Below are 22,319 nucleotides of genomic sequence, written 5' to 3'. Positions count from 1 at the left end.
CAAGTATTTGGAAATGCGTTAATATTGTCGCTAGTTACTACATCACTAAATAACAAAAATAACTAATGAGAAAGTAAGTAAAACACCACTTTAAGTCAATCTATTAAGATAACTGAATTCTAAAATTAATTAATAGCTTCAGGGGAGTCCCCGATTGGAGGTCACTGCGACCTTCAAACCATTTCCTTATTCGGAAAATTTCGTCTGACGTTTCGGCAAAATTACCATCATTTGGCAAATTTTGTGTCACGATTCGACAAAATTATCCTCATTCAGCAAGTTTTGGAGTTCCATTCGGCAAAAATATCATCATTCGGCGAATTTTGTCTGACGATTCGGCAAATTTTGTATCACGATTCGACAAAATTATCATCATTCGGTAAATTTAGACTGGCAGTTGGACAAAATTATCATCATTCGACACCCTCCCAAAAATTTAACTTCGGGGTACCCCTGAATAACTCATTTTACGTGACGCTTTATGTGACAAACTCTATTTTGGTAACTCACTTGTTTTATTTCTTAACTAATGAAATCTTCTCAATTTATATATTGAAATAGTCAAACATCAGTCAACATATTTAAAATTTACCCACCAGTTTTCTTTCACGCAGTTTTAGTACAGATACTATAGTTCCATAAAATCTGACCTAGCAGAGCCTCAGTGCTGTAAAGAATCTGCGAAAGCTTCATACTGCAGCCAAGTTAGATTTTCCCCAACTGTTATGACAAGTACAGTTTAGGAGTCAAAGTGTCTGAATGACCAGTTCCGTTAGTGGAATTAGGATGACCAAGGGCAGAATCGTCCGGTGAGTACGAGCGTCAGTATTCTGACTTTTAAAAAGATTGAAACACTTAATTCATTTTTGTTTCAGTTTGAAAGAATAAGCTACATACGGTTTACGCAGGAAATCAACCTTTTTTTTTCATTAATTTCCGGAAAAAATTCTAATTTTAGTAGCAAAAGTCCTAAATCGAAACATTGCGACGAATCATATGAAAATAAATCTTTGCACACTTTTTCAATTCACTTAGATTGTCAGAAAAAATCTTTCTGCACAGATATTTATCATTAATACTAATGATATAAAAATGGACTAACATTTTTCTTGGAGAGAACGATTCATATGTTTAAAGTAGCGAAAACCTTAGCTCTGCCATCGAAACTACAGTCATTACTAAAAGATAAATTAATTCAGATTATCTTAGCAAATAGTGCAGTTGCTTTAGTTTGGGTATTGCTACACGGGAAATCACCATTTAATCACGCGATAGTGTTTTAAAAGATAAGTTGTATTTAGTGCTGTATATGCTATTTACAACTAAATTTTCCAAAAAAATATTCCTCTGTAAAATTTCTGAGCGTATGAAGTACTAAACAGCTAACATACTTAGTAACAAAAAAAAAAAAAAAAGCTTTTCCTTTTACAGTAGCTAATACAAATTGAAACCGTAGAAGCTGTATGAATGATATGTGAATATAAATGATGAGTATACAACACGGTGATTTGACTTTTCGGTCATGTCTGCTAAGTCAGTCCTGCTATAAATTATATAAAAGCTCGTAACACGTAAGCCTGAAAAGCATGACGTGCAAATACTGTTTCAGAAGTCTTAAGCCAAGCACATAAAAATAAATATTTCACAAAATAAACCACTTTTTGGCGTCCAGTACGCTGTTGAGGATTTTCCAAAACAGTTTCATCCAGTGGAATTTCTGTGGTCGCGAATGATTGGGTGCTTGAATTTTAAATAGGTCTACAGAATACAGCAGGAGTATGTTTTAGGTGGTGGTAGAACATGTTCACTGTTGGTACGTTCATCATTATTTTTTGGCATGACGAGGATTTTTTTAACAGCGTTCTTTAAAGATCGCCTTGTCTTAACGATCTTCAGGGGTTTTACAGGCGCCCTTGCCTGACATTGGTGTTGACAGCAGGAGCAACCAAAACTATTTGACACTTGTCCGTTGTCATCCCATGCTGTGGAGGGCTGTATCGTGACGTTCTGGTTGGAGAACAAGGAAGCACTGCTGGCAAATCGAACTCTGCTGGCAGTTTTGGGTTCGTGCGATGTTTGTATTCCAACATGCTGGGAAGTTCCAGGCTGAGAACTGGTGGTGTACAGCAGGGCTGGATTTATGGAGAAAGCTCGACCTCTGTTGGCACCCAATGTCACTGGAGAGTAGGTTTGGTGAGAATCCCCGAACTGGGATGGCTCTGGAATGGTTGGAACGATGTCGAGGGACGCTCTTTTCCGTGGAGTGCCTTTATATCCATTAAGCCAATATGTTTTCATTAAACCTTTTCCCTGAAACGAAGAAATAAACGTTTCTGAACATAATTAGGAAGATAGTAACGTCCGAAGAGACAGATAAAGAACAGAGCTTACTTTAACGCTGATAGTGCCCCTTTCGGATATGTCCCATTGGTCTGATGGTAGTCGTTCTGCCGTTTCTTCACTGATATGTATTTTTAGTGCCTGAAATGAACAAATTCCTCCAGTTAAAAAATTATATAAGAATACTGTTTTTTTTTTTGTGACAAAAATCAACTGTTTGGTTGGGTTTTCGAACGTTTTATCTGGAAAAAAGGAGAATTCCTAGTTGTAACATGGAAAAGAGTAAATAATTTGTGAAAAAAAAGGATAAATGGTTGATAGGAGATGATAGTAAATAACTCATTTAGGAATTTTCAGTGAATGAATCAATTTATTTCAATCAATTTTACAAGATAGTTAATTAAGCATTATTTTCATTTCTACCGACTTTAAGATTTTAGCAATTATTATTGTTGGTGAAAATTTTGATTGTAGAGATCTTTGAAAGGTAAATATTTTTTGAAGAAAACTTGATAAAGCTAAATTTTATACCTTATTCGATATCTTGGCAGTAGTTTGATTTTCAAAAATCGGAACAATGCCAATTTTTAGTAATTATTACCATTTTAATTCAGCAATTGAATGAAGGATCTGTTTATCCTTTCTCAAACACTACCACACGCTGCATTTAATTTCCAGTTGGCTCCAGAGTTCAATAGTTTGCTAGACAGTTTTGAGTGTGAAAGAATTCCAACACAACTTGATGCTACGAGATACCATTCCTGTGTATAAAGCAGTAAAGTCCCAAAAAATCCGAAAAAAAAAGAAAAAAAAGAAAAAAGGGACCAGACCATTTTGAGGAATAACGTATTTTTTGGGCTAAGCGATTTTTTTTTTAAAATAAGAGTAAGTCAATAGTAATGTGTGATTACATAAATATTATTTCGTTGTATCACACAGTTTACTCTATAAGCGTTGTTAAGACACAACTCATGTGTACAATTTAATTGATATTGGCGTTTTCTCTCGTATAAATTAGGCCTTAGCAATTAAAACGCGTTTCGTACGTTATTCCACGACTTAATTATATTCCGTGAGAATAATTCAGGTATGGATCTTATAACAAGATACTTGAAGTTGGATGATTTCATTTATGTTATGGCTGATACAGAAAAAATTCTTATAATAGCACATAGCCAAAAACCGTTATTGGCAAAGCAAACCGATTTTTCTCACCCCTATTTTACCAAATGAAATCGTTTAAAACCTTGCTAATGGAAGTAATCGTATCAGAGTCGAATATTAAATGGTTTCAAAGAGTAAACACTTACTGCGCATTGAAAAAAACTTAAAGTCTCAAAACTCGTAGACCAGCTGTCAGCAACTGGCGGACCGCGGTACCGATCTATACAGCAGAAGGTCAAAAACTGGGCCGCCATAAATGTTTTTAATGTCTAAATTATACAAATAAATTATTTAAAAACAATTTTATGAAGGCAATAATATCTTTGGGAGCAACTTTCACTACTTTTTCTAGTATTTTGGAATTAGCTGCTAGACTGATTTAAATTGTAATGGTTAATGTAGAATATGAGTTTTTCTGGAAATCAATAAAAATTTTCACAAGTGTCCGGACTCCAACTAAAATTACTTGCCGACCTCTGTGATGCAGACAATCGCGCGAAAAAAAACTTGCAGTTGAACATGAAGCGTGGAATTCGACGTTTACCGTTTGGAAAAAAAGAGCAATTGTACATTTTGAACAGCAACAGTTCATAGCAATCCCAGAAGACGCCATTTTTTCTGAGCCACTATCAAAATTTGATTTCAGTACATAGTTTAACTTTGAGTTTTGCCGTATTTTCAGAAATACATTAATTAGTATCACTGATTTTATTGCAGACTGCCTTAGTACTTTTTGCCTCCGAAAATATACTTTAACTTCGGATTAGTTGAATTCCCGGAATATCAAAGTCCGGATTATCAGATTATACTGAGTTCGAAGGAAATCTTTACTGTCCAATTGTATGGCAAGTGGAAATCTTACTTCACTCGTGCTCTCCATTCTCGAAGCCGTGTTGACGGTGTCGCCAAACAGGCAGTACCTGGGCATCTTCAATCCCACTACACCAGCAACCACTGCTCCAGAATGAATACCTTGTAAAAGAAGAAAAAACTGTTTAGAATAGGGAATCTTTTAATTGCTTGCTCGCAACATCAGTCATACAACTAATAGTTATAATTTGTATCTTAACATATAGTGAAAACTTATGTTCCATAATGTGTTTCTTTTTTAAAAAGTACAGTAGACCTTCGTTTCACGCGGGTTTATTTTACGCGGTTTAAGATTTGACACCTTTATTTTACGCGGATGAATTTCGATTTTACGCGGATGCAGCAATGCAAACAGATAACATTTTACCCTCTTTCAAAATCCAAGCTCCTAAAGATTGCAAATTACGCGTAATCAGCTGCATTTTGGCGTGCTAATAATCGAGCTTGTGCCACTGGAAACATTTAATGCGATTGGTTCCAGAGCTCTTTCCAGAAGTTAAGTTATTAAACTCACACAACTCAGAACTCACTGGTAGAAGAGCTCTAAGGAGTGACAAAAGAGGACAAAACCATCGAGGAAGCCGACATCGGTGACACACAACCAAAAACGTTCACATTGAAAATTTTGAGCCATTCCTAGACAATAGAAATGATCTTTCTGATTTGTTATTGAAGGAAGATTCTATCATGCAAATTACGCAAATGATCACGGATGCGTTAATGCTCTGAAAGAATTACGGAGAAAAATTCTTTATGACTGCCAAAAGACTATCATAGCCAGCTCTTCTTTATAAACAGGATACGAAATTAGTTTATGCTTTCTTTATACATGTTGTGCGTAAAAATCGATATAAGTACACATTAAACTTATTACACAACTAGTCATCACTAGAATGAAGTATTTTGTTATCTACAGAACCAAACCCCTATTTTAACAATAGTATTAGGTCTCAATTTACGCGGCATTTCCGTGGTACGTAACCCCCGCGTAAAACGAGGGTCTTCTGTAACTTTTAACATTTCTGAGCAGTGGCAAAACCAAGAAATGAATCATTTACATCTTGTTGTTTCCATACAGCCATTAGCAAATTATATTTAACTATTTTCTACAGTTTAATTATTTCCCATCAAAATTCCCACCGAATCCTGAATTAAACACTAATTTAACTAAACACGAAATTAGTCTTTAAAACTAAACCTACTTAGTTACGTTAGGTAGTTGTTTATAGGAGGCCCCAACTTCAAAAGGTGATTAAAAATTAAGAGATCGTATATAATTAGTAAGGTATTTAAAATAATTCATCGTATAGTAAATAAAATCAGTGTTTATTTTATAATTGGGTGTTTAGTTGATTTTTGTACTGGAATTGTAAAATAAATTTCATTTCTAGTTTTGGGTAGGAAATAGTTTGTAAGTGTAATCGGTTATTTTTTGCTTTTTAGTTTCTTGGTGGTTTTTGAAAGTGTTTTTTTTTTATATTTAAAAGTAATTTATTTTTTGCTTTTTAGTGGTGTATATTTAAAATAAGTTTGTAGGATAGAGTATGTGTACATCACGTTGAGGCCTTTCTTACGCGCATGTCGAGTACGAAAACGTCGAGCACATGAGTCTGAAAACAACTAAGATGAGCACGATAGAAAAAGAAATAGATCACAGCGTCTCGAAGATTTCCGACGACTGTGAAGAAAGGCTTTTTCAAATGCACAACTATGTACAAAAAAATATTGTCTTCATTATTAGTTCGACTTTATCAAAGTTTGCTTTCCGAAGACAAATGCTCGAGTCACTAAAAATAACAGAAATCGCTATAAGTTTAAAATTGTAAGTTGTACATTTTAAAATTGTAACATTGTAAATTATATTTCACAACAATACATATCACACAACCCTCGATAAAGCTGTCAACGATTTAGGAAAATAGAACTTTGCGAAAGGACGAGTATATACGTTGCTCTCAGCATAGTCAAGACTTGAAGCAATAGTTCGATCTGATTTAGAACCCTTTAAACTTTTAACTAAAACTCACAATAAACGAGCAGAAATGCAACAATTGATACATCTCATTTCTAATGAAAAGTATAGACTGGGTTCAGTATTTAGTTAGAACCATTTAAATGTTTACGGTTTTTCAAACTATAAATAACTGTAAATTGCAAGTCGTAAAACTGTAAATTATAAATTGTAACATTTTAAATTATAATTTATGTTTCAGAAGAATACGTGTGATGTAACTCCTGATAAAAGTCGCAATACCCTCATTATAGATGAAGATAAAAAATTGCATTAGAATGAATTTTATGTTTGCTTCCGAGAAGTCTTGATTCAAAATTTTCATTATGATTAATCTTAAGTACTTTCTTTAACTATGGGTAAAGAAAACCCATACCTTTGTTTTATGGCATTTTTTTAAATAATGGGTTTTATATTTAATTGTTCGTGAGGCAAATTACATGAAATTTATTGTTTTTTACCCATAACTTTTCTCTAAAGAACAAATAGGGTAAATCAGAGATTTGGAACCATAGAGTAAAGTTAGAAAACCCCGTGTCCACTAAAAAAAAATCATAAAAACCGGTTCACTAAGTGAGACGATATACAAAGTTAATCAAGTACAAATCACTTTAAATCTGATTATGATATTTGAAAAGTTCTTTCAATTTCATCAAACCCGAGCTTGATTACTATTAGACCGCCGAGGAAGTATACCGTTTCAAACAAAAATAAAGAATTTTCCTAATCGGTACAGGCAGGGGCGTGCACATAAATTTTGAGGTCCGTCACAAATTACTTTTCCGGACCCCTATCCGTTGTTACCCCTACAGTTCACCTTTAGTTTTAAAAATATTGGGCCTCCTTCATTCTCAGGCCCAGGCCAACAGGTGTTCTTTCTCATCCCCCCCCCCCCACTGTGCACGCCTTTGCGTACAGATATCTTCGAGTTTTGCAGAACATTGTACAAAGAAAAAACTAATCCGACGAGTTCAGAATCTCCTCCTTTTTTTTTGAAACCTGCTAATTAGTATACCCCTAATTTCAAATTAAACTGGCGGCATTGTGAAATAGTAAATCTAAATACTGGTCAAACTTGAGAAATCAGACACCAGTTACAACATATTATTAAAGAATACAAGTTAAATCATCGGGGGAGGGGAGTTCTGTATTCAATACCCCTTGGATTAAACACTAAATATGCTTAAAAACTGAAAAAAAAAAAAACATTTTAGTGAATAAATTTAGTTATTCTAGTTAAAAATAATATTAAGGTAACTGATTCAGCTATTAAAATAGCAAAATATATTTAATTTACTGCTTTGCTACGTAGTAAAACATTGGTAACACCTATAAGTAAAAATTAACAGGCGGCGAAAATTAATAATCCATATGCCGCGAAAGTTCTCGTTCAAGACGAAGACAAAACCTTTGTTTCTGAAAATATACCGGTCACGGAAAAACCACGTGACCTGTGACGTATTCCACCCGCTGACGTAAGCTGGATTACGTATCCACAACGTGTGAAATCCAAAGTTTTTTGGATTTCTCCGAGACCCCTTATCAGATCCAAACCAAATTACCATGGGACCGTCTGGGAAGTATACCCTTCCAAACAAAAAAAATTTTTTTTTTCAAATTGGTCCAGTAGTCTTCGAATAATCCGAAAACATACATAAAAAGCCGCATGACGAAATCATAACCTCCATTTTTGAAGTCGGTTAAAAAAAGTTTCTCTATTTTTATCCAGAATCGCCATTTTTCCTGTACATTATTGTCGACGGTGCCCTAACTTCTGTATCGAGTGTCCAGAATTCTACCGCCAACCCGTTGAGGAAGCGTTTCACCCCTTTTATGACTTCGTCGTCGCTCCGGAAACGTTGGCCATCAAAGTCTTCCTTAAGCCTACTAAATAAGTGGTAATAATTAGACTCGAGCTCTAAACTGCAATCAAGAACCAAATGGTTTGTAGTTCGTCATGTCCCACTCTGGCGGTGGAATTCTGTGACACTCGATACAGAAGTTAAAGCACTGTCGACAATAATGCACAGAAAAAGATCGTGATTATGTATAAAAAGAAACGTTTTTTCTTTCCGACGACGTAAATTTTAATGAGAATATACAGTGCTGTATATTTGTAAAACTGATGAGAACCTTACTTTTGGATCGATCCTCGTATTTATTCAACTAGATTCAAATCGTTCGTTCGATTTATAGCCATGCACACATTTGAAGCAACAGTGATGATAATAAAATGAGTTGAGATTATTCTGAAGAAGGATTGCTTACCAACTCTAATTTTGAGACTTTCCCCTGTAGATGGGTCTTCCAATCCACCGATGACGTCGACCATGTCCAACGCCATGCGACAGACTTTTTCCGCATGGCAGGCCACCCTATCCGGAGCGCCGGATACCACCATATAAGCATCTCCGATAGTTTCCACCTGTAAAAATAAAGAATCATCCAGTTTAAAGCTTTTTGTCACATTAAGGGGGTCATTGACTTACTGTTTCACAGACTATTGTTTTTAAAGAGAACACTTAAAGTTAAATGTATCAAAACAACTCTGAAAACTGGTGCTTACCTTGTACACATCATGTTCTTCGGTCAACTGATCAAATAAACTGTACATATGATTCAACATGGATACTACTTGCATAGGTGCTATTCGACTACAAATTTCAGTAAAGGAGACTACGTCACTGAACAGAACAGTCACACAATCAAAATCCTGCAAAAAAAAAAAAAAAAAAAGTTTTCAAAACTCATATATTAAGGTTGCATATTTTCTTACTGAAACTTAAAGCGAGGAGTCATACCAAATTTTTTTTTTTTTTTTTTGCTGTATATATTTAGGGTTGAGAAAATATTAAGGCGGCATAATGCTCATACTGGCACAGACAATTGTATAGATTTCGTGAAATTGACAGAATCCTTCTTATAAATCAATATTTGGCAAAAAGCACTTTCTCTATTCCAAGGTTGAAATATCAACAATTTTTTTGTATTCTTAGTTCGTTTTTTCTTTTCCTTTCCATCACAACGCCTTCATAAAGGGAACTATATAATATTTACGGAGATTTACCCATTTTTTAAATCTTTCACACAAAATGGTCATCGTTTAAGAGTTTTAATAAAAAAGATTAGAATGATATATTATTACGCACACATTATATTTTTGACTGTTAAGAAGTAGTACGCTTCAATCAGTTTTTAATAAAGTAGTGCTTTGCAACGTAGAAAAAATTTTTTTATTGATGAATGAAAATGATATCACAAACTAAAGTATGATGTTTTATTACTTTTCAATCTAATCACCACGAACATCGAAGCATTTGCAAAGTCGTAACACCAGATTTTGGATCCTTACAACGAGGAACACCGGTGTCAGACCGTTTAGCCAGTTAGCATCAGATTCTCTTACTATGGCACCATTTTGAAACCGCTTTCCTCCTAGATATTCCGTAAGTTTTGGAAAAAGGTAGAAGTATGATTGTGCCAGTTCAAAATGGTATGGTGAATGGCACTGTGCGTCTCATAATGAAAACTGTCCTGCTGCGATTTTATTCTTAATTACAAAACCTAAACTATTTACGCATATTTCCATGATTAATTTACACCCTCACAATAAATTTCAAAAAACGAACTGGTGAATTTCAGCAGAACGAACTTTTTTTTTTCCCGCTTAAAACCGAATAACTGTGCGCATTTCACAATCCGTCGAATTGCTGATCGATACATCGCTATTTTACGATCTTTTATGGATGCACAGTGAGAAATTAATTCGTTTAAATATCCATATTCCATCAAATTTTCAAAGTATCTGCTACTAATTTTAGTCTAATATTTCCCTCGTGTGCTGCTGGTAAACTTAGCAGATAACTCAGAGCGTTATAAACTAAAAACAGAAGTAAATTCTCATTATTGATAGAAATATTTTTATCTTTGTGAATATAAGTCGCATTTTTACGGAAATGTATGAACTAGTATAATACATAGCAAATGAACTTAGCATGTGAATCATTTTTTTCAGTTTGAGGTAGTGATTAAAAAAATATTCTTAACGTGTTCTCAGTCCTATAAATGCACTTATGGTAGAAACTTTATTGGTAAGTATGAGGTCAAGTATACTCTTTATATGAAAAAAATTACAGAACAATTCTTCAGTATTTCTCTGGAAATTTGAAAAAATGTAGATGAAAGTAAGTATCTGTATACTTTTGGTAATACATTGCAGGCTATACATAGATTCACAACCAATGAGATAATTAAATCCATTGATAGAAAAGTTTGAAATTTAAGGAACTGCTAGAACGTAAAAAAACAATTTGATACTTCAAATAAAAATACAAGTTTCAAGGTCCATTAATGAATCAGATAATCAAAAAAAAAAAAAAAAAAAAGAAAGAAATTCCAACCTCATCTTTTGTGCACACTACATACGGGTAATAGAAATAATTATTTAACTTTGAATGCTTTTCTTTTAACTCTTTTGGCCATAAAATGTTTTGTTGTGTTCAAAAAGCTATTAACAGCTGAAAATTTAATACAAATGGACGTGCATGTTACAAATACTCTGGACACATAATCAAAATCTAGTTCAAAGTTCATCAAGAATTTAGAAATCAATTTTTATTTTGAACTATATTGAGATAATGCAAAATGAGACGCAGAGAAGTACATTTCTTTGTATTTATAGAATCATTGAATGAAAAATTTGATTGTGTTTTTTGATTCTTGGATAAAATTGCTCTATCCGGAATCAGTAATGAAGAAAACAGCTATTAGTTTTTGAATTCACCTTAAAAAATTGTTGTGACCTCACTCCATAAAATTGGTGGCAAAATTGCTGCCTCCAATGCTCTAGAGTAATTTAACTGATATAAATGGTGTAAAGTAACGCATTGCTTTGAGAAGGTTACACTAGAGCCGTTATATATACAGGCCGACGCATTAGCTTAAGTTTAGCCATTTTGGATCGGATTTTTCATTGTTTTGAAGCTAGGGTTACCAGAGCAAAATTTCGGGTTTCGCCAAATCGGCCCACAATGATATTTTATTTAATTAACAATTCACGCGCAGCAAATAATTGCTTGCAGTGAGAAATCACCAAACGCGATAACTTGCTCGAAAAGACAACGACTCAAACGCGCTCCGATCCGAAATGGCTTAGCTTAAATAATAAGCTGATGTGTCGGCTCGTATATAGGGGCCTTAGTATTCCAGGCCCCACAATGTATGCCCGTAAAAATTTTTAGGTCCAGAGATTTTCTCTTTAGAATCTTGATCTGTAGGTGTTCTAATGTGAGAATATTTTGGGTAGACATGTTGGATCCTGCGCAAAATAATTTTACAGGTTATCAAAGATAGCGGCCATTTTGGTTCACTTGCTCATTACGTTTTTCGCAGCGTGCATGCCTATAAATTTAATTTTAGTTTTGAACTGAGATTTTTGGGGCTTAGAAAGTCAATTAATGTAATAGTTACGTCATTAAAGTCACTCTGGCTATTTCCACATTTTTTCGTGAGATATCTCTGACGTTTTCTGTTTAACATTCTGGTTACTAGAAAAGTGAACAAAAATTAATAACTCTTAATGAAACCAAACGATTTTAAAGTGCGAAATCTTTTGTGTAAATCAATATTTTTCAAGGTCACTAGCGCAGCCAGCAATACCTTCTGGAGGGGGTTTTTGGATCAAAAATACCTTCTAAAGGGTTTTTTTGATCAAAAATACTTAATGGAGTGTTTTTTTTGATCAAAACAGCCCTTTCATATGCATAAGCTACTGTATTCGAATTTGCATTCGTGTTAAAACCAATGATTCTGGGGATTTTTCACCCCCCCCCCCCGTTCGCTGCGCCAATGTTCAAGGGTACTTATCGTCTGCTAGCAAAGTAATTGTTTTCGAGTAAAAATATTCCACAGTTACACAAACTTTTTGTTTCATGCTTTTCTGTGACTAACTATTTAAGCAATGGGTGATATTTCTAAAAATAGTTTAGAAAGTTTTGGTGTGCAATTGAAGACATCTGAAGACAGTTTTGACAAACGGAAATGCATTATATATCAAAAGGAATCAAGAGAAAAAATATGTTTTCTGGACAAAAACGAGTTCGTGAAGTTGCTGAAATACTCAAAGACGCAATATTGAAAAACGCTGCAAGAAAATATAGTGTGTCATTGCATCAACCAGTGCTACAAGAAATACACGCGAGAAAAAACTCTAAAAAAAATGGTAGAAAAAAATGCACAGACAAATTATTTTGAAAGTGAAAACAAAGTTTTAGAAAATCAGAGAGTACTGAAGGAGGTCCAAATCAAGACGAAGTTTTTGACAGAGTATCAAATCTTAACAGCGATTTGAATGTTTCTGCTGCGAATTTATATGCACATCTAAACTATATAAGTTCTTATATTCGAAAGCATGAGGGAGAAACCAATACACAGTCTGCACAACATATATCCTCAAAAATTGAACTGTTTAAAAGGCAAATGAAATATTAAAGCCTCTTTTTAGATGCTGGGCATGGATTTATTCTTTCGTAAATAAAAGAATTGATGCTCAATGCTCAATGTAGATGAAAATGCATTGGTTTATATTAATGAAATAAAACCATTTCTCGTAACAACGTATAATGAAAGGGTTATTTTCTGTGCTTTCTAAAGATAGAATGAACCTTTGTTGGTTTTTTCTAGTCATTTATCTTCAAAAGTACTTGCTGCTGCTATTCGTTGACAAGAAGCTGTAATATTCATCGAATGGGGGTAGATCGCGGGATTTCAAGACTGAAGAATGCATCTTGAGAAAATCATTATAAGATGTTAATTTTAGACTACAAGAGAAGGATCTAAAGATGAAGGTAAAGATGGTTCAGGATGATCTTGGCTCAAGGATGAGGAAAAAAGTCAAATAATGATTCAATCGCTACGCACAAATATTGAAAGCTTGAAAACAGAGTTTGAAGATTTTGTTAAGGGATGTAGTGACAAATCGGAAACGTGCAGGTATTGGGAAGTTTTTCGTTCACTGGTATCACTTGGAAAACACTAGATTATTGCTGATCGCGAAGAAAATTACGAATTATGCGTGCAAACTGTTGAGTTACTGTTCCCAGTCTTTCGTGAATTTGACTGCATCAATTATCTATGCAACATGATACATAGAGAGGCTTCCTGTAGGAAAAATTCCTTCAAGGTAAATTTGTTGTTAAAAAAAAGAATGGTAAATTCAATGCTGTGAAGCCTGAGATGAAGTTGGAACAAACGATTCAACGGTCACAGAAAACTGCCAGAGGAATTTCAGAGCAGACGAGAAAAAGTATGTTGCCGAGTGGCATTTAGTGTATATTGAAATTTTAATGATATGCAATGTGTTTCGTGGTCTTACTAATTCTCCTTTAATGGATCACCGTGAGAGGGTCCCGCATCACTATCTTTACAGGTAATCGTAGCCAGTATTATGATAAAAATGTCAAAAGACTTGTTGACTTTATGTATCAACATATAAATCCGTATGAGATTTCTGAAACAGTGCAACTTGACAGCTTTCTCACTAAACAACTTGTGAATGGTAGTGTCAAGATTCGCCTTCTAAGTACCATGAATCATTGATCAGAACAGTACCGCCAGTTTAAACAAGATACATTTGTTTTAAAAATTGTCTGATTTACTTTCGAAAGTCAACCTACGGTTTGATGCACACAGTTCTTCATAAAAAATATCACTTCTAAGCTAATGGGAAAGAATTAACTTTAACAAGGGTACTGAGACATGGAAATAGTAAATGAAAGGGGAAAATTCATTAAAAATATTTTAGCTCATGACTTGTTTCCAACGAACACATTACGTGATGGTGATTCACCTACCAAGCTAGATATTATCGTTGCACAGTAGCAGAATTATCTGTTGTCAAACGATTTTCTATTTAGCAAAGTATCCCCGATGAAAACTGCCCTCGTTATCTATTTCATGTCACAAGTCCGCTACTTAAAAACTTTTGGAGAAGTGATCAGCAATGTTCTGTACGGATTCATTTCTGTATGCTCTTTTCATGAACTTCATGTTGTGTTCGATAGTTATTTGCAGCATTCAGTGAAATAATCTAAAAGGATGAGAAGAGAATCACCCAAGGGGGCAAGAAACCTTGCTGTAATTGACAAAATATCACTAGTACCTGTGCAGGTCGAAAAATTCTGGTCTTTAGTATCAAATAAGGAAAATTTACAGTACCTAACATGTAAGGCAATAGAAGAAATCTCCAAAAATGCTACATTTTCAGCGGCGGCTGGCGGTTTAACAGTTAATGAAGAAGCAATCTGCAAAACTTCTCAAAGGAGATATGAGACAGATCTTTCAAGAACTTAATTAGAATGACTCATTAGAAGAAGCGGATCTACGAGTTGTTCCACACTTAGACTGAGCTGATAAAAATAGTTCAAAAAGAGCGGTTGCGCATCAAATGATACAGACGTCGTAGTGCAATAACATGCAATGCAAAAACAGATCGTAACCTTTTTTAAAAGTAACTAATCTTGTAGTTTTCGATTATTGTGTTGATAAAGAAACATGTATGTGATAAACGCGAGTTTAAAATGAGCATTCAGGATTATTTATTAATTTTTGTACACTTTTTAGTAACTGGAATATTCAACAACAAATGTCAGAGATATCTCCACGTAAAATTGTGGAAACAGCAAGAGCGGCTTTCATGACATAGTTAATACATTAACTGACTTCCTAGACTCCAAAAACTGTAGTTAAAAACTAAAGGTAAATTTGAAGCTACGCCCGTTGCGAAAAACGTAATGAACAAGTGAACCAAAATGGCTGCTACCTTTGATGGCCTGTAAAATTATTTCGCGCAGGATTCAACATGTCTACCCAAGATATTCTCACAATAGAACACCTACAGATCAAGATTCTAAAGAGAAAATCTCTGGACCTAAAAATTTTTACGGGACTACATTGTGGGGCCAGGACTATAGGTTACACCATAATAATTGGACTTCGTTGTAACGTATGATTTTTGCAGCACAAAGAGAAGACACATCACTCGTAGGCCCTTGTTGATTTCATTTTACAAATTTTTTCGAGCTCTGCGTTGATGCTGATCTTTCGCTTTGAATTCTGCCTCTGTTTTTAAAGTAATTTTGACTAGGTGAAACCTGACATAATCCATTGTTAAAATTTACTCCAACAATTAGAGTTTTCTTTAAATCGGCACGGCTTACTCCAGAAGTTGTGCAACGTTAAGCCCATTAACAACAGCAACGTTTTAGGGAACCTATAGACCTTAACGCTTTTTTGAAGGAACTTCCTGACAAAAAGTTTAAAAAAAAGATATCAAGGGTTTACCCTACTTAAATTTGCAAAACTATTTCGGTATTGTCTTTCAATACACACATCTTCATAAAAAAATGGAATGGTAAGATAGCAAACAGGGCCTTTTTTTTTTTTTTGTCAGATGAGATAAATAAAATGTTTAAAAAAAAATAAAATATTAATTTTTACTTATTTTTTTTACAAGCAAACCACCTTCAAGAGTTTGATCTTTTAAGAAAAAATAGTGCTTTGATAATAAACCTATCGCTGAGCCCCGTGAGGACAACAAGGAATCCTGCGGTTCTGCGGAAACCAGGTTGAGAATCTCTGATTTACACACACGCTTTCTCCCTCACACTCACACATAAAAAAATTAACTGTGTAATTGATGCCAAAACTTACGTTGTGGAAAATATAATAACTCGTTGAAATTTGAGCCTGTACAGGTTAAAACCATTAGACGCTCAATATGTAAACAAAACGGTAATTAATTCATGTAACGTAATTAATTTGCAACGGTAATAAATACATGTGTTGAGAAAAACAGTACATTTTAATTGAACTACTTATTGTGAAATAAATGCCGTTAAATTACGCGATGAGAATGAGAGTAGTATTTAAATTTATTCGATTGGTGACGAAGTACCTTTTTCCGAAGGCCAAAATCACTTGCCGCCACTCAAGTAGTGGCGTATCAGCTAAAGAAACCGGCCCTGGTCTCAGTCCCAGGGTTCTCACACATTCCTAAATAATATTTGAAGGTAGCATTTGGTTTTGATTTTACACAAAAAACTATTTTCTTTCACTTTTATTCGGATTTCTTCTTTTAAAAAAAAAAACTCTTAACCTTTCCCAGGTTAGAAGTTTTTAAAAAAACTTTTAACCTTTGTTCCTGTTCTTTCTAATTTTTTTAAAATCATTAAATTGAAATGGGTGCTCACTTTGCTTAATAAGGGGGGGGGGACAACCCCTTAACAAAGATCCTGTGCGATGTCCATTATTGAGAACTTGGGGCCGACTGCGGGTCTACGGGATGAACCTATGTTTATGGGATAACCCCTGACAGCACACATTCCTAAATAAAAAAGGGGGGGGGACTACGGGATAACCCCTGACAGCGAAATTCTTCATGCCTTTTCATAACACTTTCATGCGAAAATTTTAGTATTTTATTGTGACATGGGTCCTCTATGTCAAAAACTTCGTGCTTTGACCTGGTAAGCCCATGTGTAAATACTGTTGAGGCTATGTTTTAAGAATCCACATGCGTACAGTTTTTGAAGCTTGCGGTCAGCGGACTTGATAACTGATCGGCCCAAAACATGACTAGTTCATCAGGCAACTGCCCGGTTGCCCAGCGGCTACATCCACCGCTGCACTCAGCTCGAAGACATAATAACTCACAAATAGAATCTATAATTCAGATTGCTTTTCTCTTATTACTTCGACTGTGTTGAAAAGCAATAGGTAATCGAAAAATGATCATGATGATTTTTTTAGCTCAAATTGCTCCCGTTATTGATGATAATATATTTAACCGCACGTAATTGGCAAGGATTTACGGGAGGATTGATCTAGATTAATTAACTGGTGTGATGTGGACATCACGAAACTTTCTTTTACATCTTTGTAATGATTTATGAATGCCCGGTATTTACATGTTATCCCAACTACTAAGGTTTGGCGTCGTTGTGACATGTTATATTTAAGCACTACAGCAACCAAGTTGGTAAAATTTAATCTTTGCGGAATCTCTACTACATATGTTGTCGTAGCCAAGTTGGTGGGATTTAGTACCTCTTGGCAGCAGTTCAAAGAAAACAAGATTTAAAAACTAGGCGACAGTTCAAACATATACTCTACCAGATTCACGGGATTTATTGTCTTTGCAAAATTTTATGATATCGCAACTAAAGGTACGCAACTGAATCCCAGCTAAAGATGTATTAACTTTTTTTTTTTAAATCCTCGCATTTCAGCATGAGATATAGTAGTAGTAATAGTATAACCGGGATTTCCAAAGTGGTTGCTCTGGCACCCTGGAGTCCTGCAAGGAGAGGCGAGAAGTGCCGCGTAGTATCAACGGTATTAACATGAATAATATAATCCATATAGATTAGGGAAGGGTTTCTTAAACTTTTCCGACTAGCTGCACCTTTTGAGGAACGGCACCCTAGCCCCTTTCTTTTCTTTTTTTTGAGATAAGGACTTAAGTGTGCCAAATAAGGATACCGTAAGGTTTAAAAGTTAATATCTCGCTCCTTTATGAATGAATTGCTGCGGCTTTTGCATATCATCAGATGACTCATAAAACTGAGGGAAAAAAACCAAGTGGACCAAAAGAACACCGGAGTGCTAAGATCCATGACCTTAACGACCCACAAACTACTTTTTTTAGTAACCTACAGTGAACCATGTAGAAGCGAGACTTACAGAAAATAAGATCAGAAGTTTTTACATCACTCTTCTGTAATAGCTTTTGCTACACTATTGCCTGGTTATTAAAACCTGCTTGTTGATAATGCTTTATCAACAGTTAGGTTTTCTGATGACGATGAAGCCATATTTGTCTGTGTGAACTTTTTTGCAAATCCACCTAACATATATATTAATAACATGGACACTTCGGGGCACTCCTCGCCTCTTCCTACGACACCCCAGAGTGCCGCAGCGCCCAGTTTGAGTGCGGAACTCGTAATGCGTTTTTTTCTTCTTCTGATTCTTTCTCATACATGATTTATTGTGATTATATATCTTTGTGAATCAAATAGGATTGCGAAGCAATCTTGGGGTTGGTGACAGCAATCGAGCAGGAGGCGGAGCCCCCTTGTAAAATAAAAAAAAGTAATTAAATATCAGTCAAATTGTTCAACATTAATTTTGGAGAATCGTTGTTTGAAGAAACTCTCCAAAGTAATGAAAAAGGAATTACTATACAGTAATAATTCCTAAAATAACTAAAAATATAACATATATTTTTAGATATTCTAACGAATTTTTCTTCTTTTTGGCGTTTAAACATTTTTATTACTAACTCTACTACAAAAAATAATTTTTCCTGCGGAAAAAATATTTATATGCACAGAATGGTAAATAATAATGTATCTAACAACACATATAAAGTGGATCTCTTTTTATATTTTCAAAAGCGATTTGTGACTGTAAGACTGAAGTATTAACTTTTGATTTTAACTTTAAATAATCTATATTGCATAACTCAAGTCACACTGTTAAACAAAGGAACTGTTATAGGGAAATTTATAAGAAACTTGATGTGCCCTCAGAGCCACGGTGGGTAGTAGAAGATTATTTAAAAAATCATCTATACTCGTACACATTAAAACTAAAGCACTATTTCACATGTAAAAAAAAGAAAACTGAAATAATATAATTTCAAGTTTGGGGCTTCACGATTCCAAAATTTTTTTTGAAAGTTTATTGTATTTTTTTCTTTATAGCTATAAAACTGATAGCAGCATTTTGAAAAATATCATTTTTTGAAACAGTTACGACAACTGGTTTTATACAAATTTTAAAGTGGGAGAACTTAAGTGAGAAAAAAAGCAGCAAACTTTATGGAAGAAATAGCATTCAACGGTGACTTGTGTTGTTAGTTTGAAGCGAATATTAAGGGGCAATAGAAATTAAAATTTCAATAAGCGTACAACTTTCAGAAGATTTACCAGTATTGAACGATACTGAAAAACATTTATTATCGCTATGATGGAGTTGTTTCCCTCAGTCAAAAGTACTACGTACTTTTAATCACTGAAATTGATAGAATAAGAAAAAAAAAAAAAAAAAAAAAAACCATGGAGCGAGGAAAAACTTTCCTTTTTTCCCAACGCTTATTTTTTAATCATTTTTTTAAAATGTCTGATTTTAAAAATAAGGCGTGGTCTGCATGACGTCATAAATGATGTACTTTGGCGCATCTGTCTACCGCGTTTCAACGTTATGATCATCAAGAAGCGCATTAAATATTGCGCTCAACGCTTGCTATCAAACATATCGTTGCCAGTACATGTGAGTAAAGAAGCGAATTAAATATTTTGTTCTGTGAACGGCAACAGTGAATGGCATTTCATCATTTGTGATGTCATTGGCAGAAGCGTAAACAATAAAAATGCACCGATTAATTAAAAATAATAAACTTGGTCAAATTATTCAAAAAATGGTCAAATCCTATGTTTTTAAACATGCTGTTTCAGAAAAAAAATACTTTCAAAATTTCGGAAACGACCCCATTCTCTCTCATATTTGTGAACTCAAAACATTCATTTTATGTGAAAGCTTCAGATGGAGTGGAAGAACTGTACCTGACAGGTCTCGACTGCAGCCTCCCCCCTCCTGAGCCTGTCGGCCACTTGCTTCGGAATCATCTGGTATAGGAGCTCATCCGTGCGTTTCATTTCAGTGTCCAGCCTCTTCATGGATTCTTCCAGCTGACGACTTTTCTGAAGTTCCTGCAGTGCGGGGAAAAGAAGATTTCACTGATAATGTTCAAAAGAATATCAATTTGAATCGATCGATGACCTCCCTCAGAAATACATGAGGTTAATAAAATAACTACGGGGCTCTGAAGCAACATTTTTTTGATGCTATCGTGAAATTAGGTCAATGTAAAATATATATGTACTTAAATGTGTTAATATATCAAGATTTTAAAGATTTCGTAGGGTTCAATGCGTGATCCGTTTGAGGAGAATTGCGGCACACATTCCATTGGTACTGTTGGAACTGGAATTAGAGAATTTCAATTGCAGAATATATTATTCTCAATGTTTTGTGTTCCTCTTGAATTACTCACGTTGTTTATGGATTAATGTTGTTTATGCAAATTAACCTTTTTCTAATACTTTTACTTTTTGTGGCCACAGTGGGTTTTCAATGTATAAAACTGCCAATGTTGTGGCGGTTAGGGCTTGCTTGTTTTTTCTTGACACGCGCGTTTAACCGTAACAATGTTTTAAACTGTTTTTAATAAATATAGTTCTTGTTTCAATCTTGCGCCGTCTCTCGTCCTTAAGTTCAATTTAAGTATGTTGAAGGGAGAATTTTTGACACTTTGGTTGAATATCCGTACCTGCAACCGAAAGTTAAATATGTTTAGATTTAACAGGTTCTAAATCCTTTCCCACGTCATTGCCCGCATGCCTGGAGTGTAGTTTGCCATTCAAGAGGTTACCCTTTGCATGAGGTGGTTTATATCCTGAACTTAATCATTGCAAACATTATCCTTGACTAATGAACAGAAAAAAGTCTCATGGAGTCAAATAAGAGCTTTATGGAAAAATATGCTCATAACCTTCCAACACACTTGGAATCGAATCGAACACTCTAAAAGCGCTCATTTTCGTAAAAATGCAGATTTTATCGGTGATTTCGTCCCCCTACTTCGTTTCTACATAGTATTGAAAAATAAATTGAAACCGATGTGCATAAAATTTGATGAGCTACGGATTTCTTCAGTTTTTAAAACCACGTAGCTCTTTTGCGGAAGCGCTGCATTCTGTGTCTGTTTATCATTATTTACTGTGAGTTTTGAGTAAAAGTTTCACTGACAGTTTTTATTAGCTACAGTGCAACATTTAAAAGCCTTAATTCAGCCTTTTTAAGGCATCTGAACCACTGCTTAAAGTCTTACTGATTGATTGCAGAAGATTTGCAGGAAGGTTCCAATGGCTAACTGATAGCTTTATCCTCCTAAGCGGTACAAGTCTCAGACAGAGATTTGTACATGATGGAACATTATGGATGAGATTTGAATAGGTTGGTGAACACGACCATAATCAATTTAATTGCAATGCTGTCTTTACCAGTCGATTCAAACCTTCGTCAGACACTCGAACTATCGATTGAAGCTTTTTTATTGATTAAAAAAGGTTTTGTGTGTGATTGAGGAATCAGGTGTTTGACGGAGACTCGAATTCCTTTTTAAATACCACCGTTAATAATTGAGGCAGTGAGAAGCAAAGGGATGTAAGTGAATTATTTAAAGTTTCGAAAAAAAAAAAAAAAAAAAACCCGCGTTTAAAGTTCAAACCTTAGGTAGTCTTTCATTGAAATTTTTTTTTCTAAAGCATGCTGTACAGCAGCACCTACTAGGGCTACCAGTACACTACCTCTTGCTCCAAGACAGGGGAGAGGCATACTTACCACGTGTCTCCAAATTTTAAATTTTTTCGCTTACATCTCTTTGCTTTTCACCGCCTCAATTTTAAATCGGTAACAACAGTCATTCATTCTAGAACAGATAATATAATGATAAAATGCGAACGACACTTAATAGAAGACACCACACATCGTGTTTCACTGAATCCGTGACCACTGAGAAAAACGGGGTTATTTTACTTTTGAGATGAATTTCAAAAATTTTTATTGATCCTAAAAACTACTTACCTGGTCCAAAGCGAGTTTTAATTCTGCCGATTGCTGTTGACCTGCTAGAACCATGTCTCTGCTGAAATCGTGCATACTCAAATCGTTGATGTATAGACCAGTGTGCAGCATTGCATCCAAATCACGCATGCTGGAACATTGAGAAAAAAACGTCTAAACAGGAATTACGACAGTAAAATGTATACTGTTAATGTTTGATTCTTTAAACTAAAAAAATATGGACTTC

General features: G+C 34.7%; 1 protein-coding gene across 1 annotated transcript in view; it reads right to left on the bottom strand.

The window, feature by feature from the left end:
• Window positions 1–1,758: 1,758 nt before the first annotated feature.
• LOC129228351 (soluble guanylate cyclase 88E-like) overlaps window positions 1,759–22,319 on the bottom strand; it is a 173,237-nt gene continuing 152,676 nt past the window's right edge. The window contains exons 6-12 of the mRNA XM_054863030.1: window positions 22,094–22,223; window positions 20,011–20,157; window positions 8,952–9,098; window positions 8,654–8,810; window positions 4,367–4,476; window positions 2,392–2,481; window positions 1,759–2,310 (exon numbers count right to left, since the gene is read on the bottom strand). Of these exons, the coding sequence (XP_054719005.1) occupies window positions 1,759–2,310; window positions 2,392–2,481; window positions 4,367–4,476; window positions 8,654–8,810; window positions 8,952–9,098; window positions 20,011–20,157; window positions 22,094–22,223 (1,333 nt within the window). The remainder of the gene's footprint in view (window positions 2,311–2,391; window positions 2,482–4,366; window positions 4,477–8,653; window positions 8,811–8,951; window positions 9,099–20,010; window positions 20,158–22,093; window positions 22,224–22,319) is intronic.

Source organism: Uloborus diversus, chromosome 8 (genome assembly GCF_026930045.1).
Source record: "Uloborus diversus isolate 005 chromosome 8, Udiv.v.3.1, whole genome shotgun sequence".
Taxonomy (NCBI): Eukaryota; Metazoa; Arthropoda; class Arachnida; order Araneae; family Uloboridae; genus Uloborus; species Uloborus diversus.
Note: the sequence above shows the minus strand (reverse complement) of the source record. Positions and strands in the feature narration are given on the sequence as shown.